Source organism: Macrobrachium nipponense, chromosome 35, assembly GCF_015104395.2.
Source record: "Macrobrachium nipponense isolate FS-2020 chromosome 35, ASM1510439v2, whole genome shotgun sequence".
In the NCBI taxonomy this organism is placed as follows: Eukaryota; Metazoa; Arthropoda; class Malacostraca; order Decapoda; family Palaemonidae; genus Macrobrachium; species Macrobrachium nipponense.
Window position 1 is genome coordinate 35,060,725 of NC_061096.1, and position 26,049 is coordinate 35,086,773.

The window sequence follows — 26,049 nt, forward strand, 5'->3', positions numbered from 1 at the left end:
AAGGCAGGGGTCTGGTCTAACCAGACTACCTTTACGTCCTTCTACCTTCGGGATATTGCCCACAGGTCCTTGGATACCTTTTTCTTGGGACCCGTGGTGGCTGCTCAACAAGTTGTGTAGCTAACCCAGACCCCTCGCAGGCTGAAACAGCATCGAGTCCTGGTGTGACTGTGTGGATGGATGTGTGAGTGAGTGAGTGACTGGCTCCCTCTTCCCATCTTTTCCTCCTCCTCTACCTGTGGGCAGAGGGCCACGGTCGTCACTACGCTGGATGAGGACGAGATGCAGGTGAGCTATATGACAGAGCCCCATCCTATCTCTTTCACTAGGGATAGGAGCAGAATATCCACCACTTCCTCCTACAAGGGGGGAAGTGGATGCCTACAAGAGTCAAACCCATGACTTTATATTTGCTCCTGTACAGGAACAAGTTCTTACATTGCTGGTACGAAGAGATACGCTGCCTCCTCTCTTAGTACTCGGTCCAGAGGTCTGACCATTGATCCTGCGGTGCACACCCCGATCAATCGGACAGAGGCTTGGATCCCTCCCTCGCTCTTAAGACCAGGGAGACTTCCAAGGTTGGGCGAACACCAGTCTGTTCACAAAAGACTCAGATTCCTCCCACCAAGAAGTGAGTCTTCCTATTGTAAAAGGACCGAAGGTTTGTATGCCGTGTCGGAACAAATGACAATTTGTCCAAAATTGCATTTTTCCTAACTATACAAACCTGAGGTCCTTTTACACATAGCCCCACCTCATGCCACCCCTCACTCTTGCAGTTTTTGCTTGGGCCAAAAGCAAAAGTGATTTGTTTACCTCCCAGTCGCGCGCGCGCGCCTGTCGGACAAGCAGTTAACTACCGAACCCCTTGTTCGAAAGCTTACGACCTATCCAGCTGCCGCTAGTACCTTCCTATTGTAAAAGGACCTCAGGTTTGTATAGTTAGGAAAAATGCAATTTTGGACAAATTGTCATTTTTTCCTTTTTTCCCCCCCTTGCTGTGCACCAAGCTTCTTTGCTATCGATAAGTATGACGCCGCAGTCCCCTTCAACAGGAAAGCTGGGTGTGACCTATAGGTCGGCTCCCCGTTTTCAGGGTCTTTTGATGAGGAAAAGGCTAATTGGAGGGGTTGCTGTGGTAGTGTTTAACACTCGCCCCAGTTCTATACCGACACCTTTTATTTAGGTGAGCGAGTCAGAGACTTCTGACATGTCCAATTTAGCAGTTCTCTGGTATCATAGCAATATTTTACTAGAAATAGTGCTAAAGAGGACACATTTCACTGGGCGACACGGCTTCCTCGCCCAGAAATAGATTTTTCCTACGTCAAAATCCCTTTTTCCCGCTTCCGCGCTCGCTCTGAAACACCTCCGGTTCACGGGAGACTTTTTTTTTTTACCGCTTCGGCGTTTAAGGGTTAATTGTTTTCACATGTTTTATATTGGAAAGTAATGTAGTATGTGTGTTTGACTGCGTTATGTTTGCTGTGGTGTTTGATCCTCTTTCTTTTTGTTCTTTATGGAGGAATCCATAATGAACCACCAAACACACATACACCCAAAAAGCATAAAAAGCTGGAAAGGAATCACAGGCTTAGTGAAAAAACCGTCTTGGGAGGAGGAGAGCAAAAGCAAGCATCCACTCTCCAAGGCGGTTGAAGAAAGACTAAATGCATCACAGGGTTCAAGCTTGGTCGCTGTCCAGCTTCCACCTCATTTACACTTTATATGACAGATGCCGCATATTCCTTGCATATACAATTTTTTATTGTTTTAAACCGTTTTCCACCTGGCACCAGAAGATTTCTCCTAATGTTAAGACCGAAGGTTTATTCCACATATAAAATTATTCTGATATGAAAATCTTGAAATAATAACAGTGCTTTTTGGATCACTATTCTCACCTTAGCATTCATTCCTGACAGAAGTACTGCTATAGTAGTTCATAACGAGGGGTAGGTACAACACAAAAATCGTACTCGAATCTAGATTTTGATAGCTGTCTGGAAGAATTATGTCAAATTTTTCTGAGATTTTTAAAAAACAGTCATAAGTCCTTTGATGCCTTCAGTAATTCTGATGCATTTTTAATATAATTTAGCATTATTACTATATCATTAGTAACACAACCCAAATTTTTGTATTAGGTGGACTACAGCTAACTAAACCTCACCCCACTGTCTTGACATTCTTAAAATAATTAAGACATATTTCAGTTTATATTGCTGTTATATGCTTTTAAAGTGATTGCAGTACTAATATAATATTTTTTTTAATAGAGATGCAAAGGCAGGAGATTGGAATGCTAAAGGATGGCCTAGCAGCGCCTATGCTGTGAGTAAAGTAGCTGTGTCAGCACTTACACGGGTACAGCAAAGAGCTTTTGATGCAGACCTCCGGAAGGACGTTGTAGTTAATAGCTGTCATCCCGGATATGTTGATACTGATATGACAGCTCACAAGGTTAGTAGCAGAAACGATTGTTATGTACATCTATACTCGGCTCTAGATTAGTTGGTGATGTCTATTCAACTTAATGTGATTCCACTCATGATGAGAACTGTTATGTATTTGTTTTTTTATGGATTAGTTTTGTTTGTCTTAATATGACTTGAAATGTCCAGTTTTGTAAGCTTTTCAATTGTGTATATTTCACAAATAAAATCACATAACATCCAGGACTGTACATAGCAGATTTTATGATGTTAATGTACCACTACTGTTATAGTTCAAATATTTAAATGTAAGAGCTAGTTAATATATAACTGAAGAAATGCATGATATTTTATTTATAGAAGTATAAAAACAGATAGTTTGTGGAAAATTTTCTGCTTCCTTTAAGTATTCAAGAAAAACATAAAGGTTGTGCAAACTTCCTACCTCTGCTCATGAACATTGTTGCCCAATAACATTTTTGCAATATAAATAATAATAATTTTGTCTTCTGTAATTGCAAAAAACATTTAACACAAGATAGACACAGTTAAAATCTCTAGGTAAACTAATGTGATAACATCACCCAAATGCCGAAAAAGTTGCATATGTACATGGGTAGGAACTTCAGCTACATAAATAGCTAATCATTTTTCATTAGTGAGGAAACATATACTACATACCTTAAGAGTGTTCATTTATTTTATTTATCTGCCAAAGTATGGTTGCATTCCAAGCAAGAATCAGTCCTATTTGCTAAAAAAAAAAATGGTTTTACATAAATTGGAACAAAGTCTAATGACAAAAGCCATGATTGAACGTTTTTCCTCTCAGGGTCCACTGACAATTGAGCAAGGTGCTGTTAGTCCTTCTTACTTGGCCTTGTTGCCTCCTGACACTGATCTTCGTGGTGCTTACATATGGTATGACAAGCAAGTGGTAGACTGGGTGAATGGCCCAACACCTTCTCTTTACTGATCTTTGAAAAATAAGGAAGATCAGATTTTCATCCAGTTAATGACTATAATTATTGTACCTGCTGTATGAATAACTCTCCCAGTTACAATAATATATCAAATGAAATCATAATGCTATTTACTCAAGGAACTAATGTTTTGTAATGAGAAAGGTATTCAATTTTTACATGTAAGTCTTGTAGGGGAAGGAACTAATGTTTTGTAATGAGAAAGGTATTCAGGTTTTTTGTACTGAAGTCTTTTAGGGGACATTTAAAGTCAATTATAGACATTTATGAAAAGGCAGGTTTTTAATAGTTTAAATGAATAAAATATGAATTCATCATTGTATTTGTATACCTCCCTTTTATTATAGTTTTTAAAAGATTCACTCCTAACCTTTTTACACTTGGGAACATATGGAATTTTGAAGTTTGGGAGATTAAAGTTTTTTTTTTTATATTATCTGTACTGTGAGGATTGTAATGTTTTGTCTCTATTTTTGTTTTGAGATATGTACATGCCATATTTTAACGTTGTAACTGCAATAAAATATTATTCCTTATTTCTATTTACTATTTTGGTGTTCAGTTTGTCTTTAATCCAAGATTTTTAAAAACTGCCATTTGGGTATACTTTCAATAAGTGTACTATCAAAATCTTCATGTACTGCAACATATGTAGCCCCACCTGTTTGCATACACGAAGTAATCTGTTCCAATTTTTTCAGGGGGGAAGGGGTAATATTAACAAACCCAGCAGTTTGAAAAAATGAGGCAACTATATTCATGATCACTTGTTGGCTGAAAGTGTTACACTGCTAGGCTTGACAGCCTAAAGGTCATAAGACCGTCAATCATGTTAATAATGGCAAAGACAGAGCAGTTTATTTATTGTGTAAGAAAAGTTACATAAAGGATGACAACAGGAATGTGGACATGGCTTTGTTCCCTCTCCTGCAAGATACTCATTTAATATTAATAAGCATTTCAACATTAATCTTTTTTTAACTAGTTGACTTTAATTATCAGTCTATTATTTGTAATGGTGTACACACTGTGTAGCATAAGAAGTCAACTTGCCTATCTGGAAACAATGCTCATTGATTTTCATAATGAAGTTTCAGTCTTGCAGTCAGTGAATTCATTAATATGTACATAATTAGATCAAACACTGATTATTGCATCTCTCACTGTATCAACTGCCACTTCACAATATACCTGTTAAATGATATGTTACCAACCCAAAGCAGCCGGGTATTAAAGATTAGGTCTTATCATCTACAGTGCATTTGCCTTGAACTTTGAACTTTATCTCCACAACAGTGTAATGAAGACTAATTTGAAAAGCTCAGTAAGTTGGTGATTACAAGCAGGTATCCTTTGCTGTATAAGGATTCTCCACTGTAAGTGTTTCTTTTGCTGGATACTTTGTTTAGATTTTTGCAAAACAATATATAAAGGCTGCCGATGTCTACACTTTAATAACTTGTAGACCTAAGTAGTTTTAGGAATGCTAAGCCTACTTTGTTAAGGTTTTATGACAAGGGGATCCTAGGATTATGACTAGCTTCTGTGTTTCATAGATTGGCTTAGTTTACATGCATCAGTTATAAATGTGTTCTTTTCATATGCAATGGGTCTCGGAGCTGAACCCCCTCTTACGGACAAATCATAGGATAGCCTAAGCCTATATGTACTATTACTAATGAGATGTGGGTGGTAGTTGTAATACGGGCTAACATAAATTGTTATAGAAGTTTATTTTTGTACACTTGTCAAACTCCTGGGTGCTATGCTACATTTGTCAGTTTCTTGGGCCCCAAATGTAATTGATTTGGCAGTCGTGATTTTTAAAGAATATTGTGAACCTTTTATATGTTAGGATAGGAAACAAGTTTGTATTAGTTGAAGATTACCCAAAGGCAGCTGGCCAGAGTGACGTAACTAGCATGTCTAGGCTAAAGTGCTTGCTACTTTGAGGTGTAACAGAGAAAGCATTACTGTATTTAGAGTTGAAACCTTTTCCTATGGTTATAAAGGACAGGCTACTATTACAAATCTTAGGCTAAGTTTAGTATGTATCCTAAACCAACCTAAGCATCCTTTGGCCTACTAGCTAAAAGCTTCATGAAACATATGGTACAAAGCCCAGCCTACCCATAGTATTGTTAGTTGGTGTAATATGGTTAGCATTTCCCACAAAATTCAGTCAATTTGTATGGTTGTGATCCTGCAAGGCATTATAGCCAGGAGCCATGGATGGACTGTAGCACCAGGCAAGTTCCCAATGAGATGTTTTGGAAGTTACGTTCTAAAAAAATTATTTGTAGGATAATAGAATGAATTTAAACAGTACTTAGAAATAAACAGTGCAGAGTTTTATGATTAAAAGTACCAATGATATTGTAAAAACGTAAACCAACTCTAATTTTTTGTCATTCAGTAATTAAGATAATAATAAAAACTACATTACAAATATAGGTTAGTTTTGACTGTGTAGGATTTAGTTAATTGAAACTAGTTCTCAGTTTTTTCACTTGTGATAGTGTTTGTGGTGTGTAACTGTAAAGCTTATGCCTGATCCTATCATAAAGGTAATTTATTTAGAGCTGCATCAAAGGTGGTTTGTATGTCACAGTATTTACCAGTTGTATCTATGAACCAATTTAGGTTTAGCCATAAATGGCATGCATATTCCCCCTTTTTTCACAACCTTACTTATGTTTCAGGTGATAGTCAACATGGCTGGTAAACGGATTGCTGTTGTAAGTGTATTCTCTACTATTCAGATTTTCATAAATTCAAGCTTATAGTATTAATCTGTTAAAATTGTGTTAATATACCATGAAATTTTCATTCAATGACTCTCATTATTGCTGAATATCAGTTAGATTCTTTTAAAGGGCATTAAGGTTCAGGTGTGTCGTCATTCAAAGAAAAAGTTTCCTATTAAGGCAATCCTTTTTATTTTATTCAGAAGCGGTACCTCTGTAAGTATTGGTAGCACCTATCATATAAATGTGCTTAATTAGTTCTCATGTATGTTGTTGTGATGTTAATCAACAACATGGGAGTATCCTGAGTTGGAGAAAGCTTCTCAAGCAGCCACACATCCTATGGTTCTACAGAAACACTGAGATACTTCTAGCATGGAGGTTATCTAATATGGTCACTGGGTTTGTTATCCATCAAGGATTATATATTTTTATTTACTTGGTAAGGGCCTCAACTATCAAGAACTCTAACATCTTTTCCCAGTATTTTGATAGTATGTACATAAAAGAATCCCAACTTACGGTTAGGCTGTCAAGTTGCATATCAATTTGTTTGCTTATCTCCTGCCTAACACTCGTGCAGGGTATTTCAGCATTATTTAAGCAGTGAAAGTCAATTAATGCAAGCATACTAATGTTAGATCAACTACTTGTTGCTACCTCAGGGATGCCACTCAAATACTACAACACATTTTTATAGGTTCTTTGGTGCCAGCTTTTGAAGTAGTCCAGTGTCTAACTCCACATATTACTCATATTACCCGCTAGTGGGATAGTGCCATCAGTGCACCTCACACATTGCACTCTAGGCATTGCTTAAGGTTCAATCGAGCGTCCTTTCGACCAATAGCTGCAATCCCTTTCATTCCTTTTACTGTTCTTCTGTTCATATTAGCTTTCTTCCATCTTAATTCCACCCTCTCTTAATAATTTTTACATAGAGCAACTGCAAGGTTTCCCTGCTTTACTCCCACTTTCACTTTCAGTACTGATTAACCTCTTAGGTTCCAGTGCTTGGCCTTTAGCCTAAATATTCTATTCAAATTCCAATAACAGTTTACTCACTGTCATCTTGCCTCCATCATATTATTCACTTAAACCTCTTGAAGGTCATCAGTCACTACCTACTAAGGCCCTCCAAGTGGGTATTCAGATCTTATCATGCAAAAAATGAGAAGCTATTTGAAATTATTCTATGTTGCTATATCATTTAAAAGGGATTTTGACTTAGGAAAAATCTATTTCTGGGCTCGGCCGTGTCGCTCCGTGAAATATGTCTCCTTTAGCACTATTTCTAGTAAAATATTGCTATAATACCAGAGAACTGCTAAATTGGACATGTCAGAACTCTCTGACTCACTCACCTATATAAAAAGTGTCGGCATAAACCTGGGGCGAGTGGTAAACACTACCACAGCAACCCCTCCAATTAGCCTTTTCCTCATCAAAAGCCCCTAAATACGGGGAGCTGACCCAGGATAGAAAAGACACACAAGGAGCAAATACTTGAGTAAGGTGGTTCAGAGCCTTTAGTATAGATCAGTGTTTAAGAAAATTAACTAGGCTGTATTTCCACCACCTGATGAAAGGCAACTATGTAATTGTAGCATTTGATATAACCCTACAGACAACAACTTGTATCAGAATATTGGGATGTTGAATCTTTCAACAGACAACAAGCGAGTCAGCACATGATCTTAGCCATTGTAATGGATCCTCCTGTGGTTTCATCAGATCCCATCTGATTATTCATGAAATTGTCATCTTTGGATAAATAGTACTGTCAGTCAAGGAAACAGCCTCTAAATGCCTAATCTTGGCATAACCTCTCACTTCTAGGACCTGAGTAAATTTTAAAAAATAATTTTCATATATAAGGGATGCAAGTTATGACAGTGACCTATAAAATCCCATCTTATGATGATCTGCGAATATTTCTTGCTGTATTAATTCAATGCTGCTACAATAGAGGGTCTACATTTTTCTTACCAGGTTACTGGGGCCAATAAAGGAATTGGTTTTGGCATCATGAAGGAGTTATGTGCAAAATTCAACGGCCTTGTCTGCCTGACCTCCAGAGATGAAAGTCGAGGATTTGCTGCTATCAAGAATTTGAGTGAGGTAAGGAAATGAGCATTCGTGAGCTGAAAACAGTGCATTGGCTATTTAGGATGGCCTCCATGTTAGTTAAGAAATATGTTCCAAAATAAAAACCTATTATGTACTATACTTTAGCTTAATCTGTGGTTGTAGAGATCTCCAAATGCTTTCCAGAAGAAATTGATCCCGTTCCACCTCTGAGTATTCATCATGGTTCCTTAGCACCTCTCATTGGTGGAAAATGGTAATTTTCTGTATGTATGTTTGAATTACACTTTCAGTCTTGGTTCCTTGCAAAATTTTGCTATATAGTCTTCATAACTATTTTTTAACAATTTGTAATGTTCGTACACATCCTTTACACCACTTGCTGAGCTGCAACTACTGGACGTAAGAAGGTGTCCAGGGATTTATGAGTGACATCTTTCAAATAAAAGGAAGTGAAAGTGGTTTGTTTGTCTGTTCCAAACCCCAGCTTGGAGGATTTGGCCAACATCAATTCTTCTTAAATGCAACCGAAGGGCCAATACTCCTGACGTCATGAGCCCTAATGTGGGTGGATTTATTTTCTCCTGTGCTAGCTTAACTTTTGTTATCAATTGTAAATGTCAAGCAAGCTTCTACTTTTTTCGTGCTCAAGTTTAGTCTTTCAGATGTGTGTTTAGCTTAGTAAACAAGTTTTCCCCTGTTGTCTAAATCTTTGAGGTTCCTCCTTTTGAGGGGTTGGTGGTCAAGTCATCCAAGAAGACTATGACTTTTCAGGGATCTTAGCTACAGTCCTGCTATAGGAAACTTTTCCCTACTTTTCCAAGAGTGGCTCTCCTGTACTTTTTGAGCTTACTTTCTGTCCAGTAGGTATTTTAGTTTGATCATGTCTTGTCTCATCATTGCTTAACATGATCTTCACTGTCCTTGCTTTACATTAATGCAAATCCCTTTGTAATGATACCTCCAAGCAAGGCATACCCGACAAGGCCCATTGTCCTGGATATCAATCCTCAGCTAAAGGCAAGAACTGCCAGCAGGATTAACTACAGTAAGAGTCATTCATTGGTTTACTTTTAAATCCTCTTATGTTTTAATGGGATAGATTTTACTTTTTTAAGTTTTTATGGTATAGGTTTTAGTTTTAAAAGCTCTTATGTTTTTATGGGATAGATTTATCATCCTTAACTATGACATACTTTTAAGATGGAATTAAGTATGTGATTGTCCCATCCTTTGTCCAGTGTCTTACAAAGGAAAATCTTTGCAGGAGGTGGGACCAAATGGATCCTTACTCTGAAATTTCTGAACTTCTTGTCGCCAGTGAATATCCCTCCAGATATCTGTCCACCAGGGACTTTGTAATTTATATGTGCATGTGCTGAGCTGGTGGCACTTGCCAGCACTCTGTTTTCTTCTGCAAAAGAGATTTGTGTGGAATTGCAAGGAGTATATGAAATGGATTACTTTTTAATTACGTAATAAGTTTGTGATGAAAAAAATAGATAAATACACATGGACTATGGACTAGTTTCCTCATTTTATTATTTCAGTTGGGACTTCAAGCTCAATACCATCAGCTGGACATTGATAACATTGGAAGTATCAAGAAATTTGCAGATTATATGAAGACAAAATATGGAGGTTTTGATGTCCTTGTTAATAATGCTGGTATATTATATAAGGTATGTGCAGTATGCTATCTCTTCTTATGTTCTGACAATTTCTATAGTACAGCAACTTTATTTAATTTGTCTTAAGATATCTGGTATTAAATAGTATATGTATTATTATGTATATGCTAAAAATTTACTGTTAATGTATATCCTTACTGTAGAGAGATGCAACTGAACCATTTGGGGAGCAAGCTGAAAACACCATTCGTGTTAATTTCACTGGAACATTGAATGTCTGCCAGGGATTGTTTCCACTTCTTCGTCCTGGAGCTAGAGTTGTCAATGTTTCAAGTGCATCTGGACATTTGCTAAATATAAATGGAAGTGAACCAGCAGCGTCAGCTTTAAGGGAGAAATTTGCATCACCAATACTTACAGAAGACGAGATAGTTTCTCTAGTGAATCAGTTTGTTAAGTAAGTGTATGGCATTATTCAGTCACCCGCAGATTTGAACATTTCTTGTTTTACATATTGTTCTTACTCTAATACAGATCTCATGTCTTCGTGTAGATGTACCACTGGACACACGTGGGTTTGGTCAGTGCAGCTTGTTAACAAAATAGTTAAGGTGTAAGTAGAGATGAATTAGCAGAGTACTTATCCACTCATGTCTTCATTCAATTACTTCATCTTTGGCCATTGGTGTGTTAATACATCTCCACTACGACTGTGGTGGTTTGTTATTTGAACAGGCAGAGTTTTCTTTATCTTCGTCTAGCCGCCCCTCTCCCTATTCCGGGGTTGGGAGAAAGACTGATGCGTCATGAGGTTCTATGCCTGGTCAGTGATCAGCTTCCACCTTGTATACATATGAGCTAATACATAATACATAAGGGTTTTGGGATCATTACTCTCACCTTGACATTCATTCCTGACAGAAGTACCTCATAAACTTGCAGAATAGTAAATACGGGATTTTGACGTAGGAAAAATCTATTTCTGGGCTTGGCCGTGTCGCTCCGTGAAATAGTTCCTTTTGCACTATTTCTAAGGTAAAATATTGTTATAATACCAGAGAACCGCTAAATTGGAAATGCCAGAATATTCTGGCTCGCTCACCTTTATTAAAAGGTGTCGGGTATAAAATGCAATGCTAGTTCATGAGAGAGGGGTAGGTATGACAAAAATCACAATTTGTTGTAAATTGTATTTTTCCTAACTATACAAACCTGAGGTCCTTTAACATATGGAATGTAATCAGCGGCAGCTGGAACCGGTCGTAAGTTTTGAACAAGGAGGTAGTTAACTGCTTGTCCGGTAGTCGGGTGTCCCGCCCAGCTGGGAGGTGAAGCTTCACTATGCTTTAGGCCCAGGAACAGAGTGAGGGGTGGCATGAGGTGGAACTATGTGTAAAGGACCTTAGGTTTGTACTATAGTTAGGAAAAATACAATTTACGACAAATTGTGATTTGTTCAGACACGTAATACAAACCCTCGGTCCTTTAACATATGGAAGACTCACTTATTGGTGGGTGGAATCTGAGTCTTAAGAACAGACTGGTATTCGTCCGACCTTGGTTCCCTCCCTGGTCGTAAGAGCAGAGGGAGGGATCCTAGCCTCTGCCCAGCTGATCGGGGTGTGCACGGCAGGATCAGCGGTCAGACCTCTGGACCAAATTCATTGGAGGGAGGCAAACGTGCCTCTTATGAATAGCAGGCAAGAACTAGTTCCTACTTCAAGAGCCAAATAAGGTCATGGGTTTGTCTCTTGTTGACATCCACTCCCCACCTTGTTAGGGGAGTGGTGGATAACCGCTCCTATCCCTACTGAAAGGAATAGAACGGAGCTCAGTCGCATAGCTTACCTGCATCAGCCTCCTGTCCAGCGTAGTGACAACCGCAGCCCTCTGCCCTCAGGTAGAGGAGAGAAAGGGGGAGGAAGAGAAGCCAGTCACACTCTCATTCGCTCACCCAATCACGCAGTCACACAAGGATGCAATGCCGTTCTGTCCACCTGGGAGCTGGGTAAGCTACACAACTTGTTGAGCAGCCACCATGGGTCCCAAGGAGAAGGTGTCCAAGGACCTGTGGGCGACATCCCGAAGATAAAAAGATGTGAAGGTGGTCTGGTTGGCCCAAACCCCTGCCTTCAGCACCTGTGTCACGGAGAAGTTCTTGCGGAATGCAAGGGTTGGACCAATATCTCTTGACTTCGTGGGCTCTCGGACGAAGGGTACCGGTGTTGTCACTCCTATCGTGAATTGAGTCTGGCGAACGAATCGGTTCAAGGGAGAGAGATCTATCACTGGGCGCCAGCCCCCCGATGACTTCTCCACAAGGAAAAGTCGGCTGTAGAAGCCCGGTGACTGATCCTGTACGATCTCCACAGCTTGTTTGTTCAGCATGGCTTCCACTTCTTGCCGAAGCACTACGTCCCTGGCAGAACCGGGAACATACGTCTGTAGAAGGACTGGGGTGGAAGTGAGGGGTGGGTGCAACTCAGGGTAGTAGGTATCCCTCCCGAAGAACATCCACTATCCAGGTCTTGGCTCCGTAGCGCTGCCAAGTTGCCCAATGGCTCGCCAGGCACCCCCTCACTTCCGGCAGCAGGTGAGGGGAAACACTGTCCCTCGCGTTTCCCCTTCTTTAACTTCTTCTTCCCAGATCCTCTGGGGAAGGAGGACTGGGAGGAGGGCTGACGGTCACTCCTTACCGTAGAAGTCGAAGGCTGGATCTTTCCTCTCGGCTTCGACGAGACCGTCGTCTTAGCTGCAGAGGAAGCGCTAGCTGAGCTCTTTGGCTTAGCCGCAGTGGCTCGAGGCTGCCCAGTCGCCTTCGAGACTGCCTGGTGGACTAAGCGGTCACTGTCCTCAGTGCGCCGCTGCTCCACCGCAGCGTCCACCATCTCTCTAGGGAAGAGAAGGAGGAATCCAGCACAGGTCCATTTCTGCCTTGTGCCCTGCTGACCTGGTCATTCGAGTAAGGACTGCGTCCCGACGTCTCAGAACCAGGTTGGCCGTCTGGTGGACCAGGTAGGAGATAGCCCTACCTCCAGACTGGCAGTCTCCCGAAAGCCGGGTCTCCTTCGAGAGTGATGCTTCCCAAGGAGGCCGCGACCTTGGTCACTGTGAGGGACCACAGGTCCAGCCAGGAGACTACTTGGAACGCTGCTATGGCAGTCGACTCCAAGGCCAATGCCTCTTGCTGTGAGAACCAAAGGTTCTCAGCCAGCAGGTGCTGAAGAGACACACCCGGAGTTAGCCTAGCCAGCTCCGGGTTAACCTGTTTGGGCGGCAGCGGGTCCTCCTATGGCACGTAGACACGCCTCTGTCATGGTAGAGGAGGGGGAAGCAACTTGGACAACCTGCCAGACCAAAGTGATGCCTCCTATCCGGAGACGAGAGAGTCCACCTGGCCCAGCACGCTGTCGGCCAAGGCTGATCGGGGCAGACCCACCGTCGTCCTGGGTTCCCTCTTGGGACCCCAGAATGACTCCAGCCTAGATGTAGGCTCGGAGGGTGGGAGCACCGATCCTTCCCCGAGGTCATTGTGCTGACGAATCAGCGCGATGACCTCGGCGAAAGACCTCTGGATCTCAGGCGTGACTGCATCCTGAGGGGATGGACCGTCAAGTCCATCCAGAGAGAACGCCTCCCGAGACCCTCCTCCTTCCACAGGAGGAACCATGACAGACCCCTCTTGGTCTCCTCCAACCACTTGGGCGTACGATCTGGTCGGTCCCAAGACCGTGCCAGGTTCGTAGGCCCTCGTGGAGGGACCGCGAGAAGCGCACTCCTCGCTGTTGCTCTCAATCGCCTCGCTCCTCCCGGTGTAGCCCGAGGAGGTTGAAGGGATAGGAGAGGAAGACCTGACGCTCCCCCCCTGCCCACCAGCAGAACCGGTGCGTTGGGGGGGCCTGCAGGCAATCGCCAACCCGCAGTGACGATCGAGCTGCAGGCCTAGTCACGCGGTCTCCCTGGGGAGAACTGCTGGACCAAGAATGGTAGCGACGATCCCGAGCGTCAGGAGAGCTGCTACCAGTCAACTATCTGTCCGGTCCTGGTGGGAGCAACGGTCAAGGGACTGGCAGAGTCCACTGTCGCGGTGGGAGCATGGCCCGTCCTCACAGCATGTCACAGTACCTATACCAGCCGAGGCTGGTCCTGGCGGCTGGGGGGGACCTCTTCCTCACCTCAAACCATGTACGGTCTGGGGGGACCGTCGCATCAACCCTGGGAACTGGCGGATCACCACGAGAGCGATCGCTGGCCTGGTGGGAGTCGCCTGAGCGACTGCCACCAGTCTTCCGCTCCATGCCTGGGTCCTGGTGGCAAGCTAGCTCGGCTGCCTGGACCCTGGCTGCACGGTCGGGCGACCGTACACTCGGTACCTCTCGCAAACGAGTGGCCGAGATGGTCCCTGGCGTCGAGGCAGAACCTCTGGCGCCAGGCGAGGAGGTACCAGTGTTAGCCGGTACCCCTTCTTCCTTGCGGAAGGAGAGACAGGCCCCGTTCCCGAAGGAACAGGAGGACCAGCGGAAGCCCCAATTGTCCCACCAGAGTGGGACAGACCCTTAGAGGTCTCTGAGCGAGACTTCTTAGGGGGGGAGGAGGCAACCTTCTTCTTCCTCGGCTGTGGGGCCTTGGAAGTTCAAGGGGAAGAGGCGGCTGCAGACAACGACACCTTCCTCTTCTTCGTCAGCTTCCTCAGGACCACCGTCAGGTCCTCCATCCAGGATGGAGCTGGAGCAGTTGCCGAAGCAACAGGGTCCAGCTGCACCTGTCCGGAGGGACCTGCGATGGGGGCAGCAACACCACGGGCTGGAGCGACGACGGCAGGAACTGGTACAGGAGCGGCAGCAACGGGAACTGGTGGCGGTACAGGAGCCAGCGACATCACCGGTACTGGCGGCAGGTCAAGCGGGGAGCTCTTGGGACACCGAAAGTCAGGGGCTGGGGCGAGGGCAGCGAAACCAGGCGGCAGGGTGACCTTCCTCCTCGGCAACCCGGTAGTGGAGTCTGGACTGCAGCTGTCGGGGTAACCGTGGCCACATGCTATGTATACACCAGGTGGGGAGGAGCAGCATAACCCGGCGTCGACACTGTTGTTGTGGTCGACGTCTCTGGTCCATGGGTGACTGGCCTGGATCCACGTGCTGCTAGATGGTACAGCTGCCCCTGAATGCTCGGTGAGCCCGGAAGCCCAAGAGAGTACCAGGCCTGTCCAAGATCGAAATCCGCAGCGGGCAAACCTGAGGAAGGAAAGGTTGGGTTAATGGGGGTGGGTTCCTGATCGCCCAGGGGGAGAAATCTCCCACCCCGAGTGAATGGAAGACCCCAAATACAGCTAGATGCCGAGGTGTCGCACGCCCTCCTCTACACTCAACTGGTCAAGTGAAGAGAAGGACTGCGACACGCCCCCCAAAGGGGAAGGGGCCATACATGGGAGCTGAGACAGAGAAAGGAAAGAGGAAGACGTGTCTGTAACCAGAGGAGTTGCTGGAGAGCCCTCCAACGACTCCTTGGCCAGCTTACGCGCCTTCTTCCTCCCCTTGTATGGCTCCCACTGCTCCCCTGACCACGATAGTACACATAAATCACACATCTCGGTGCAAGAGCATTCGCGCCCTCGACACCGAGTACATAAATCATGAGGGTCTACCTCATAGATAGACCGAAAGGCCCCACACCTACGGCCCTCCACACCAGGGCACAATCTGCAGCTGACGGGGGGCCGTGGGGGTGTCTCTCTGGCTCGTGGGAATCCATTAAGTCACGATTCACAAACAATAAACAAAAATACAAAGTACTTACAAGTTTCCACTCGCACAAGCACTCAGTAATACGGAAAGTAACAAAGTAAACAAGCATACAACACAGCGGGCAGAGTGGCGTAAAGCACGTCTTGTTCCGATGGCAGCCCAAAGCAAAGTAAAGCTTCACTTTCCAGCCGGGCGGGACACCCGACTACCGGACAAGCAGTTAACTACCGAACCTTCTTGTTCAAAGCTTATGACCGGTTCCAGCTGCCGCCAATTATATTCCATATGTTAAAGGACCGAGGGTTTGTATTACGTGTCAGGACAAATTGTATCGATGTCTGATCAACATTATGATGGCAGTCTGGAGGAGGTATGGCAAATTGTTTCAAGATTTTTAAAAAAATGGTCATAAGCCTAATGCCCATTTGATGATGTTTCCAGTAATTATGGTGCTGGTTTGATATGATTTTGCATGCATTAATAACAACCTGAATTTTTGTATTAGGTGGACTGCAGCTAACTAAACCTCACCCCTGACTTTGATATAGGTGTTTTTTCTTTGTACATTGACACTGTAGTGTATTGTTAAATTAATAGTATGTGACCACAGGCAAGGATTTGAAACCGTGTGTGCCAAAAAATATGGCGATTTACCTGTAAAATAATAGCAGAAGTACATTGCATCACTTCACTGAAAATTTCATACCAAGTTTATTTTTGTATTTTAAGATCTTGACATTCCTAAAATTATGAAAACATGCTTCAGTTTGTATTGCAATGCATTTTTAAAGTGTTCACAGTAAGATTTTTTATTTTTCAATAGAGATGCAGAGGCAGGAGATTGGAATGCTAAAGGATGGCCTAGCAGTGCCTACGCTGTTAGTAAAGTAGCTGTGTCAGCACTTACACGAGTACAGCAAAGGGCTTTTGATGCAGACCCCCGGAAGGACATTGTAGTTAATAGCTGTCATCCAGGATATGTTGATACTGATATGACAGCTCACAAGGTTAGTAGCAGAAGTGATTGTTACGTACATCTATATTCAGTTATAGATTACTTGGTGGTGTCTATTCAACTTAATGCTATTCCTGACGTGATGAGAACTGATTTTTGGTTTTTTTATGGAATAGTTTTGTTTGTCTTAATATGTCTTGAAACGACCAGTTTTCTAAGCTTTTCAATTGTGTATACTTTACTAATAAAAACATAAAATCCAGGACTGTACATAGCAGATTTTATGATGTTAATGTATCACTAGTTATAGTTCAAGATGTCTAAATATATGGTAGTATGAGCTAGTTAATACATATTTCAAGAAATGCAAAACAATACGTATTTTATTTATAGAAGTATAAAAACATATGTTGGAAAATTTTCTGCTTCTTTTTAGCATTCAAGAAAAATAAAAAGGTTGTACAACCTTCCTAATTCTGCTCATAAACATTGTTGCCCAATAACATTGTGGAAAAGAGCATCCATTTTTGCAGTATAAACATATATTAAATAATTTTGTTTCTGTTTTTGCAAAAAATATTTATTACAAGATACACATATAGTTCAAATTTACTTTGACCATACTACATCACCCAAAAGCTGAAAAAGTTAAATTGTTTACATGGCTAGGAACTGCAGCTAAATACAGATAATTTTTCATTAGTGAGGAAACATATACATACATAAATCAAGCCTCTACAATAAAATATATTTATTTTATTTCTCTGCTAACGTACGGTGTTATTCCAAGTGAGAATCAGTCCTTTTTGCTATAAAAAAATGGTTTTACATAAACTGTTAGTCTAAAAACAAAAGCCATGATTAAACGTTTTTTACACTCAGGGTCCACTGACAATTGAGCAAGGTGCTGTTAGTCCTTCATACTTGGCCTTGTTGCCTCCTGACACTGATCTTCGTGGTGTTTACATATGGCATGACAAGCAAGTGGTAGACTGGGTGAATGGCCCAACACCTTCTCTTTACTGATCTTCAAAAAGTAAGGGAGATCAGATTCCCATCCAGTTAATGGATTATGATTATTGTAATCCTTACATGCTATTTACTTAAGGAACTAATGTTCTGTAATGAGAAAGGTATTAAATTTTTTGCACTGAAGTCTTTTAGGGGACACAAAGCCAATTAAAGACGTTTATGAAAAGCCATGTTATGTAAGTACGTAGGTTAAATGATTAAAATATGACCTTATCATTGTATTTGAAAACTATTTTTTTATGTAAGTTCTTACAACAGATGAATTTGGATAGAATCGGATAGATTGAAAATGAGGATTTAAAAAAAAAATTTTAACAAAATTCCCTTTAAGGACTGGTACCAGTATTTATACTACTTAGATGAAAGTATATTTGCTTGAGATATATTGTACAATATAAGTGTTGCTCTGCATTTTCTGCCTTCAAGAATTAGGTTGTGTGGATTACGCATCAAATACCAAAGTTAGAAGGGTGTGACCAGTTCAAAGTCCAGATAACATTACTTCATTGTGTTCTTTTCTGAATCAGCAGCAGAATCCAACGGTTAGTTTAATCTTTTAATGTCAGATTTGTTATTCCATGGTGGTTGCCAGTCACTGTAGATGGTGGATTTTAGCGAATAGTACTGTATTTCCCAGCAGCAGCATTTTTTTTTTTCTAATGGCCTGTCCACACTAGTGGTTTAGATTTTCTTTTGCTTCTGAACCAGCGTTACCTGGCAATTGGATCGTTCTGGCAACACACACTGACCGTCTGTATATTGTTTGTACGGTGTTTTTACGTTGCATGGAACCGGTGATTATTCAACAACGGGACCAACGGCTTTACACGACTTCCGATCCACGTCGAGAGTGAACTTCTATCACCAGAAATACACATCTCTCACTCCTCAATGGAATGGCTGAGAATCGAACCTGCGACCACCGAGGTGAGAAGCAAACACCAAACCAACCATGCCACTGAGGCGCTCATCCATCTGTATAGTGGAACGGGTTACAGGAACAGTGCTTGCCCATCGGGCAGTTCCTCACTAGTTTGGACAGGGCGCAAGAAGTTTCTTTTGTGTCTAAAGGCCCATCTACACGGGTAAGCTTTACTCGATGACGTCAGAAGCACAGTTACAGCGGGAAAAGTGCTTACGTCACATCGAACACAGTTCTGCTAGACTGTGGACAGAGGCCAAGTCACATTTTTCCAGTCTAGCCTAATCAAGAGGTCTTTGCTTTACAGTACTAATCAGAATGGCTGTAAATGACCTCTGAATGAAGCTTAATTAGTTTATTATTACAAAAGTAATAAAGTTAAAATGCAACATATATCTATAGATATACAGGCAGTCCCCGTGTTACAACGGGGGTTCCGTTCTTAAGACGCGTCGTAACCCGAAAATCGTCGTAAGCCGGAACGATGTTCTTGAAAACATGTCCACAGGGAAAATTTCACTTTTTTGCAATTTTTCTTAGGGCCGTATCTCTAAAATTATCACTAATTTACTTTTTTCATGTGCAACACTGTGTATTCACAAATTACTGTATACTATTTACATTAAAATACAAGAGAGAGAGAGAGAGAAATAATTCCTTACGGTTTCAATAGATTGAAATGAACGTCTGTAGGCAACTTTTTCCCCCTCCCATAAATAAAAGGGATTTTGACGTAGGAAAAATCTATTTCTGGGCGAGGAAGCCTTGTCGCCCAGTGAAATAAGTCCGTTTAGCGTTATTTCTAGTAAAATATTGCTATAATACCAGAGAACTTTTTTATAGGTGAGTGAGTCAGAGAGTTCTGACATGTCCAATTTAGCAGTTCTCTGGTATTATAGCAATATTTTACTAGAAATAACGCTAAACGGACTTTTTTCACGGAGCGACACGGCCGAGCCCAGAAATATATTTCTCCAGAAAAGAGAGAAAGAGAGGACTGTGCAATTATGTTTGTCTGTCTATCAATTCTTTTGCTGAGAGCGAGAGAGATAAAAGGAAGAAATAGAAACACCAAATGTATAACAAGTATCTTGTGGGGAGAGAGAGAGAGAGAGAGAGAGAGAGAGAGACCTTACCTTACAGACCGTACAGTTCGTTCGGGTTGCCCCAGGTCCCTCAGTGTGAGGCACCTCTAATGTCTACCAGAGAGTTGCTAGTACATCTTCCGGTATATTTTGCATCTTCCAATCTTGGACGGTCTGGGATGCAGTTTAGATATTTGTCGAGCTTATTCTTAAACACATCTACGCTCACTCCTGATATATTCCTCAGATGAGCTGGCAACGCATTGAATAGATGCTGCATTATCGATGCTGGTGCGTAGTGGATTAATGTCCTGTGTGCTTTCCTTATTTTTCCTGGTATCGTTTTGGGCACTATTAATCTACCTCTGCTTGCTCTTTCTGATATTTTTAGTTCCATGATGTTTTCTGCTATTCCTTCTATCTATTTCCATGCCTGAATTATCATGTAGCGTTCTCTTCTCCTTTCTAGACTATATAATTTTAAGGATTGTAGTCTTTCCCAGTAGTCAAGGTCCTTAACTTCTTCTATTCTAGCTGTAAAGGACCTTTGTACACTCTCTATTTGTGCAATATCCTTTTGATAGTGTGGGTACCATATCATATTGCAATATTCAAGTGGACTACAAACATATGTATTATAAAGCATAATCATGTGTTCATCTTTTCTTGTTTTGAAGTGCCATAACAACATTCCCATTTTTGCTTTACATTTTGCTAGAAGAATTGCTATTTGATCATTGCATAACATGTTCCTATTCATCATCACACCAAGGTCTTTAACTGCTTCCTTATTTGTGATTGTCTCATTATTAGGTCCCCTATATGCATATAGCTTTCCTTCTCTGTCTCCATAATTTATTGAATCAAATTTATAAGAGTTAAATACCATCCTATTTACCTCTGCCCAATCATATACTTTGTTAAGGTCTCTTTGTAGAGCGTTCCTATCTTCATCACAAGTAATTTCTCTACTTATTCTTGTGTCATCAGCGAAACTACTAAAACTACCGAATTCCTAACCATTACTGTCTAGTCTTCATCATAATAACAAACAGTATTGCAGCTAACACCGTACCTTGTGGCACACCGGATATTACCTTAGCTTCATCCGATTTCTCATCGTTTGCAATAACTATCTGTTTTCTGTTATGTAAAAATTCTTTTAACCATCTTCCTACTTTATCCACGATATTGTGTTTTCTAATTTTCTTCGCTAATATATTATGGTCTACTTTGTCAAAAGCTTTTGCAAAGTCTAGATAAACCACATCTGTTTCATTTCCGCTTTTCATATTTTTGAATATGTTCTCACGGTGGACTAACAATTGGGATTGTGTACTTTTTCCGGGTATGAAACCATGTTGTCCTATATTAAACAAGTTATTTTTTATTAAATGTTTTATAATATTTTTCTTCATTACCCTTTCATACACTTTCATAATATGTGATGTTAGATCCACAGGCCTATACGTAATTCTACTTGCCTCTAGTCTTGATCCACTTTTGAAAGTAGGGGTAATATATGCTAATTGTGCTCATCATAAATCTTGCCTGTATCTACACTTTGTCTTAATAATATTGCAAGTGGCTTTGCGATAGAATGAACTACTTTCTTTAACAAAATAGCAGGAATTCCATCAGGCCCTGCTGCAGCTCCATTTTTAATTTCATTAATAGCCTGCACAATATCAGCTTCATTAATATCTATGTCAGCTAAATATTCACTATTTTCGTCCCTTACTTCTATATCATTATCTTCATTATCTATTCTAGGGGTGAATTCTCTCTTATATCGTTCTGCCAATATGTTGCAAATTTCCTTTTTTTCATTCGTTAATCTCCCTTCAATTCTTAGAGGGCCAATTTCTATTCTTCTTTTATTCATCTTTTTCGCGTATGAGTATAATAGTTTGGGGTTTTGCTTGATATTTATTAGGGTTTTTTCTTCCAAGTCCCGTTTTTCATTTTCATTTGATTGTATAATCTTTTGTTCTGCATTTTCTATCTTACTTTTTAGTTCTATAATTTCCATGCATTTTTTTTCTTTTGCAAGACCTTTTTTCCACTTTCTGATTTTCTGGAACAAGATCCTTCTGTCTCTTGGTATGCATGACTGATGTTTACTTTTCTTCTTCGGTATATATTTATCCACTATTTTCTCTAATATTTTATATAATATCTCCGTATTTACCCTTATGTCATCACTTACGAAAATGTTATCCCAATCTTTGTTTAATTCTTCATTTATTTCTGACCATTTTATACTTTTAATGTAGAAGTTGTATTTTCCATATCCTTCCCACTTTTTCATTTCTTGCTTATCTCTGCTTTCACTTGCTTTGGAATGGACTGTTAATTCTATGACATTATGGTCTGAAATACTCGCATCATAAACTATTATTTCTTTAACATAATTCATCTCGTTCACAAATACTAGGTCTAAAGTATTTTCCTTTCTTGTTGGCAGGTGATTTATTTGTTGAATGTGTATTCTAGTAGCATATCTAATAGCTTTTCGAATTGCCTCTTATCTTCTGCACTACTATTACTCTCTTTTTTATATGTATAAGTACAACCACAATCTCCTATTCGTTCTTTCCAGTCTACGAAAGGAAAGTTGAAGTCTCCAGATAGGAGAATAGTCCAGTCATTGTGCTTTCTACATATATCATCCAATTTTTCTATTATTAAGTCAAACTCTTTAGTATTAGGAGGTCTATATATTACTATGTTAATTAATTTTTCAGATTCAAATTCTACCGCTATTAGTTCACATTCTGAGTTACTATATTTCTCATATATTTTTCCTTGTTTTTTGTCTTTCCCATATATTGCGGTTCCCCCTTGATTCCTATTTTTTCTATCTGATCTATAAATTTGGAACCCTTTTATTTGATCATCATTCCCAGTCTCTTGGGAATACCAGGTTTCACTTATATTCATTATATCTATTTTCTTTTCAATTTGGGTTAGTTCTTCTAAGTACTCTATTTTTCTTTTTGAGTTACTCGTAACTAAACCCTGCGCATTCATCACTATGATGGTTTGCGTGTTTTCTCCTTCATTTAATATTAGTAGTAACAAGGATTTTCCCATGTCTCTTTCCTGTTCTGGTATGTTGTTCTTTAAATTTCATTTCCAGAAATTCTGACATTAAAAAATCAAACTTTTCCATAATATTTTATCTTCCTTCATCATAATTATTCATTTTGTGTCTGAATCTGCAATTTTCTCCGTTTCTGCAATATCCTCTTGCATAATAAATAGTTATTATCTCGAGTAGAATTTTGGAGCTGATGCTTTGAAATTTTTTGCTGACATCTCTGCATATCTCGTTGATGGCTAGCTTTTTTCTTTTACCTGATATTCTTTATTTGTTTCTTTCTTATTTTGGATTTTATTACTTGATTGATTATTTATTTGATTATGATTCATGGCTACAGGGTGCATATATTTACATTTTTTGTCGAACTTACATCCTTTTCCTTCTTTTAGGTTTTTGCATATTTTTGGATGCAGATCTCTGCATTCATCCTCATAGCCATCTAGGTATGCACATTTACCATATATTTCATAGTTGTGACATACCTTAGGATGTTTGTAGTAACATCTTTCTCCAAATCTGCAATTCCCTCGTTTCAAAAGGTTGCAGACTTTGTCTTTTTTGTCTATTTTTTCCTCTTTCCCGTCATTGTGTAGATCTGGGTAGAGCCTCTTCGGGATTTTCTTTTGTGTTGTCACATCGTAATTTATTTCTTCGTAAGTATGGTGCTTTATTGCCTCATATGTAGTATCAATGAGTATCTCTGCATCCATACTTTTATCTTTTTCTTTGTTTTCCATATTTTTTTCTGTCATTTCAGTTTTGTTTACTTCACTTCCGTTTTCCTCTTCTTCTTCTTCATCCTCAACTATTTGTACATTCAATCTTGATTTACTAACATTGTCTATCCACGATAGACATGTTGAACAAAATATTCTTGTATCTTTTCTCAAATCTTGCATTACCTCAGCACACTGTGGATGGGTCGGAATGTTGCATGCAGCACATTTTCTTATGAGGTTTTGTGGATTAACTATGCTATACCACACCTTACACAGTTTGCATGCTTTTGGCATTCTTTTTCCTAATGTATCAATTAGGATATTCACAAGGTTCACCTTATTCATTTTCTTTGTCGGAATATGTTGGTTTATGTATATTTTCTTTATGAGTCTCTTGACCACTTGGATTTTATTTGGAACTTCAATTATTTTCAAGATGTTTTCAGTTGATTTGTTCCAGTTTGAAGGATTATATCCTTCTAATATATCTATGAATGCTTTTGTATCTTTTTGGTTAGGACTGTTGCTGATCTCATATATGAGATATGCAAGTTCTCTTCCTGCTACCTCATCATATAGAGAATCTGCCAAGCAAGCTAAATTTCGCCATTTCTTACCGCAGTTGGAACTTACTGCCATCTTGTTCTGATTTACAGTATTTCACTTGTTAAACTAACTTAGAAGACGCTTTATCCTACTATTTTCACACTAATCTTATCACCGATAGTTCACGAACACTTCTAGATATTTCTCAAATTCTAGACGTATGTTAAACTTGTGACATCTGTTGATTAATCTGACTTCATGCGGCAACGTCTCACCAAGCAAGATGGCTACTACGAGAGAGAGAGAGAGAGAGAGAGAGAGAGAGAGAGAGAGAGAGAGTGTGTGTTGTCCTTACAGTATTTAAGAGAGAAATGGAATGATTATTGTATTTAAAATACTCAAGATATGAATTTTGTACTTACAGTTAATAGTATTATTATTGGAAAATATTAATGATTAACTTATTACATACATGTTCATGAAAATGATCTCATCTCAGTGAGAGAGAGAGAGAGAGATTACATAAAACCATTAAATTCGTTGACCATTGTATGGCATACTTAAGCTCCGAGTGTCACTGGAGTTGAGGTAGGGAAATTGATACAGAAAAAGACAAAGGGAAGAATTTTCTTTTGAAATTAGTCATCGTATTATTACTACTTCTATTATTATTATTATTATTTGAAAATATAATAAACACGTGCATCTACCATAAAAATTCTCTCATCTCAGTAAGAAAGAGGAGTTATCCTTACAAGTGAAATGGAAAGGTCATTTTCATCTCTTTAAAATACGACCATTATGAATTTTGTAATAAGTTTTATTATTATTATTATTATTAAATAACTGAAATTATCAATAAACATTTTATATACTAGTACCATAAAAATTCTTTCATCTCGGTAAGAGAGAGAGAGAGTGTATATCTCTCTCTGTTCTCTCAAAAAATACTTATAACGCTTCCAGCGAAAGAGAGGAGGGAGTTACCACTATGAGACATTATTATCTTGTGTGGCAAAAGAGAGAGAGAGAGAGAGAGAGAGAGAGAGAGAGAGAGAGTGTTAACCTTAAAAGTGACATGGATAGATTAGTACGTATTGTATTTCTTTAAAATACTATCACATACGAATTTTGTAATTACAGTTGTTATTATTATTATTTGAAAGTATTAAAAACAAATAGTACAAGTACATAAAAATTCTCGAGTCTCAGTAAATGAGAGAGAGAGAGAGAGAGGGGGGGAAATTTCAGGACCACGTGATTGCAACACTGCAGCTCTTCCCCCTCCTGGCTGTCACAGAACTTTATATATCTGACAGTTTTAGTACCTGGATCTCGAGGAAAGGTTACTTGGAGAAGACTGGGATTTCCTTCATTCTTCCATAATTTTTTAAATTTAAGCTAAAATCTTACTAATTCACTATGGTATTTTCTTTAATGAATTGATATTATTGCTGTATAAATTAATATTAATATTTGAAAATAGTAAATCATTTATTTATCATACAAAAAAACACACATCTTTGTAGTAGAGAGAAATTTTTTTTTATAATGTGATATCATTTCAACTTATTAAACTTACTGATACAGTATTAATCAAAATTAATATTTGAAAATTAGTAAATAATTTTTGTATTATAAAAATGTATTTAGTCATGAAAATAAACATCAAAATACACTAATTAGTGATTATTTTCGTCAGAAAAGAGAGAGAGAGAGAGAAACTGTGCTAAACTATATAAAGGATTCTTATCATAGTATGAATTTTTTAAAAGCGTCTTAAACTCGAAGTGTCGGAAGCGTCAGCGTTGTAACCCAGGGTGGATTTTTCAATATTTAAGAAAAAGCATCGTAACCTCGGAACGTCATAAGCCGGGGACCGCCTGTATATAGATATATATATATATATAGATATATATAGATAGATATATAGATATATATAATATAAGTAGATATATATATATATAGTATATATATATAGATATATATCTATATAAGGATTTTTTCCCCATATAGGTAGTTATGGTAGACAAGTGGAAAGTTAAAAGTAGAA

At 39.7% G+C, this 26,049-nt stretch overlaps 2 protein-coding genes across 5 annotated transcripts in view; both read left to right on the forward strand.

Moving 5' to 3' along the window:
• The window catches only part of LOC135208598 (carbonyl reductase [NADPH] 3-like), a 29,962-nt gene extending 26,224 nt beyond the window's left edge, over positions 1-3,738 (forward strand). For all 3 annotated transcript variants that reach the window (XM_064240955.1, XM_064240957.1, XM_064240958.1), the window contains exons 6-7: positions 2,283-2,466; positions 3,271-3,738. In XM_064240955.1, coding sequence (XP_064097025.1) covers positions 2,283-2,466; positions 3,271-3,414 — 328 coding nt within the window. In that variant the 3' untranslated portion in view covers positions 3,415-3,738. The remainder of the gene's footprint in view (positions 1-2,282; positions 2,467-3,270) is intronic.
• A 351-nt stretch (positions 3,739-4,089) lies between these two features.
• Positions 4,090-19,276, forward strand: LOC135208601 (carbonyl reductase [NADPH] 3-like). 2 transcript variants are annotated; one of them, XM_064240963.1, is made up of 7 exons: positions 4,090-4,797; positions 6,124-6,159; positions 8,161-8,289; positions 9,807-9,938; positions 10,091-10,344; positions 16,455-16,638; positions 17,469-19,276. In XM_064240963.1, exons 2-7 carry the CDS (start codon positions 6,136-6,138, stop codon positions 17,610-17,612), a joined length of 867 nt encoding a protein of 288 aa, XP_064097033.1. In that variant the 5' UTR covers positions 4,090-4,797; positions 6,124-6,135; the 3' UTR covers positions 17,613-19,276. The 2 variants fall into 2 exon arrangements, with proteins under 2 accessions (XP_064097033.1, XP_064097034.1); XM_064240964.1 differs by lacking the exon at positions 8,161-8,289.
• The last annotated feature ends 6,773 nt before the right edge of the window (positions 19,277-26,049 follow it).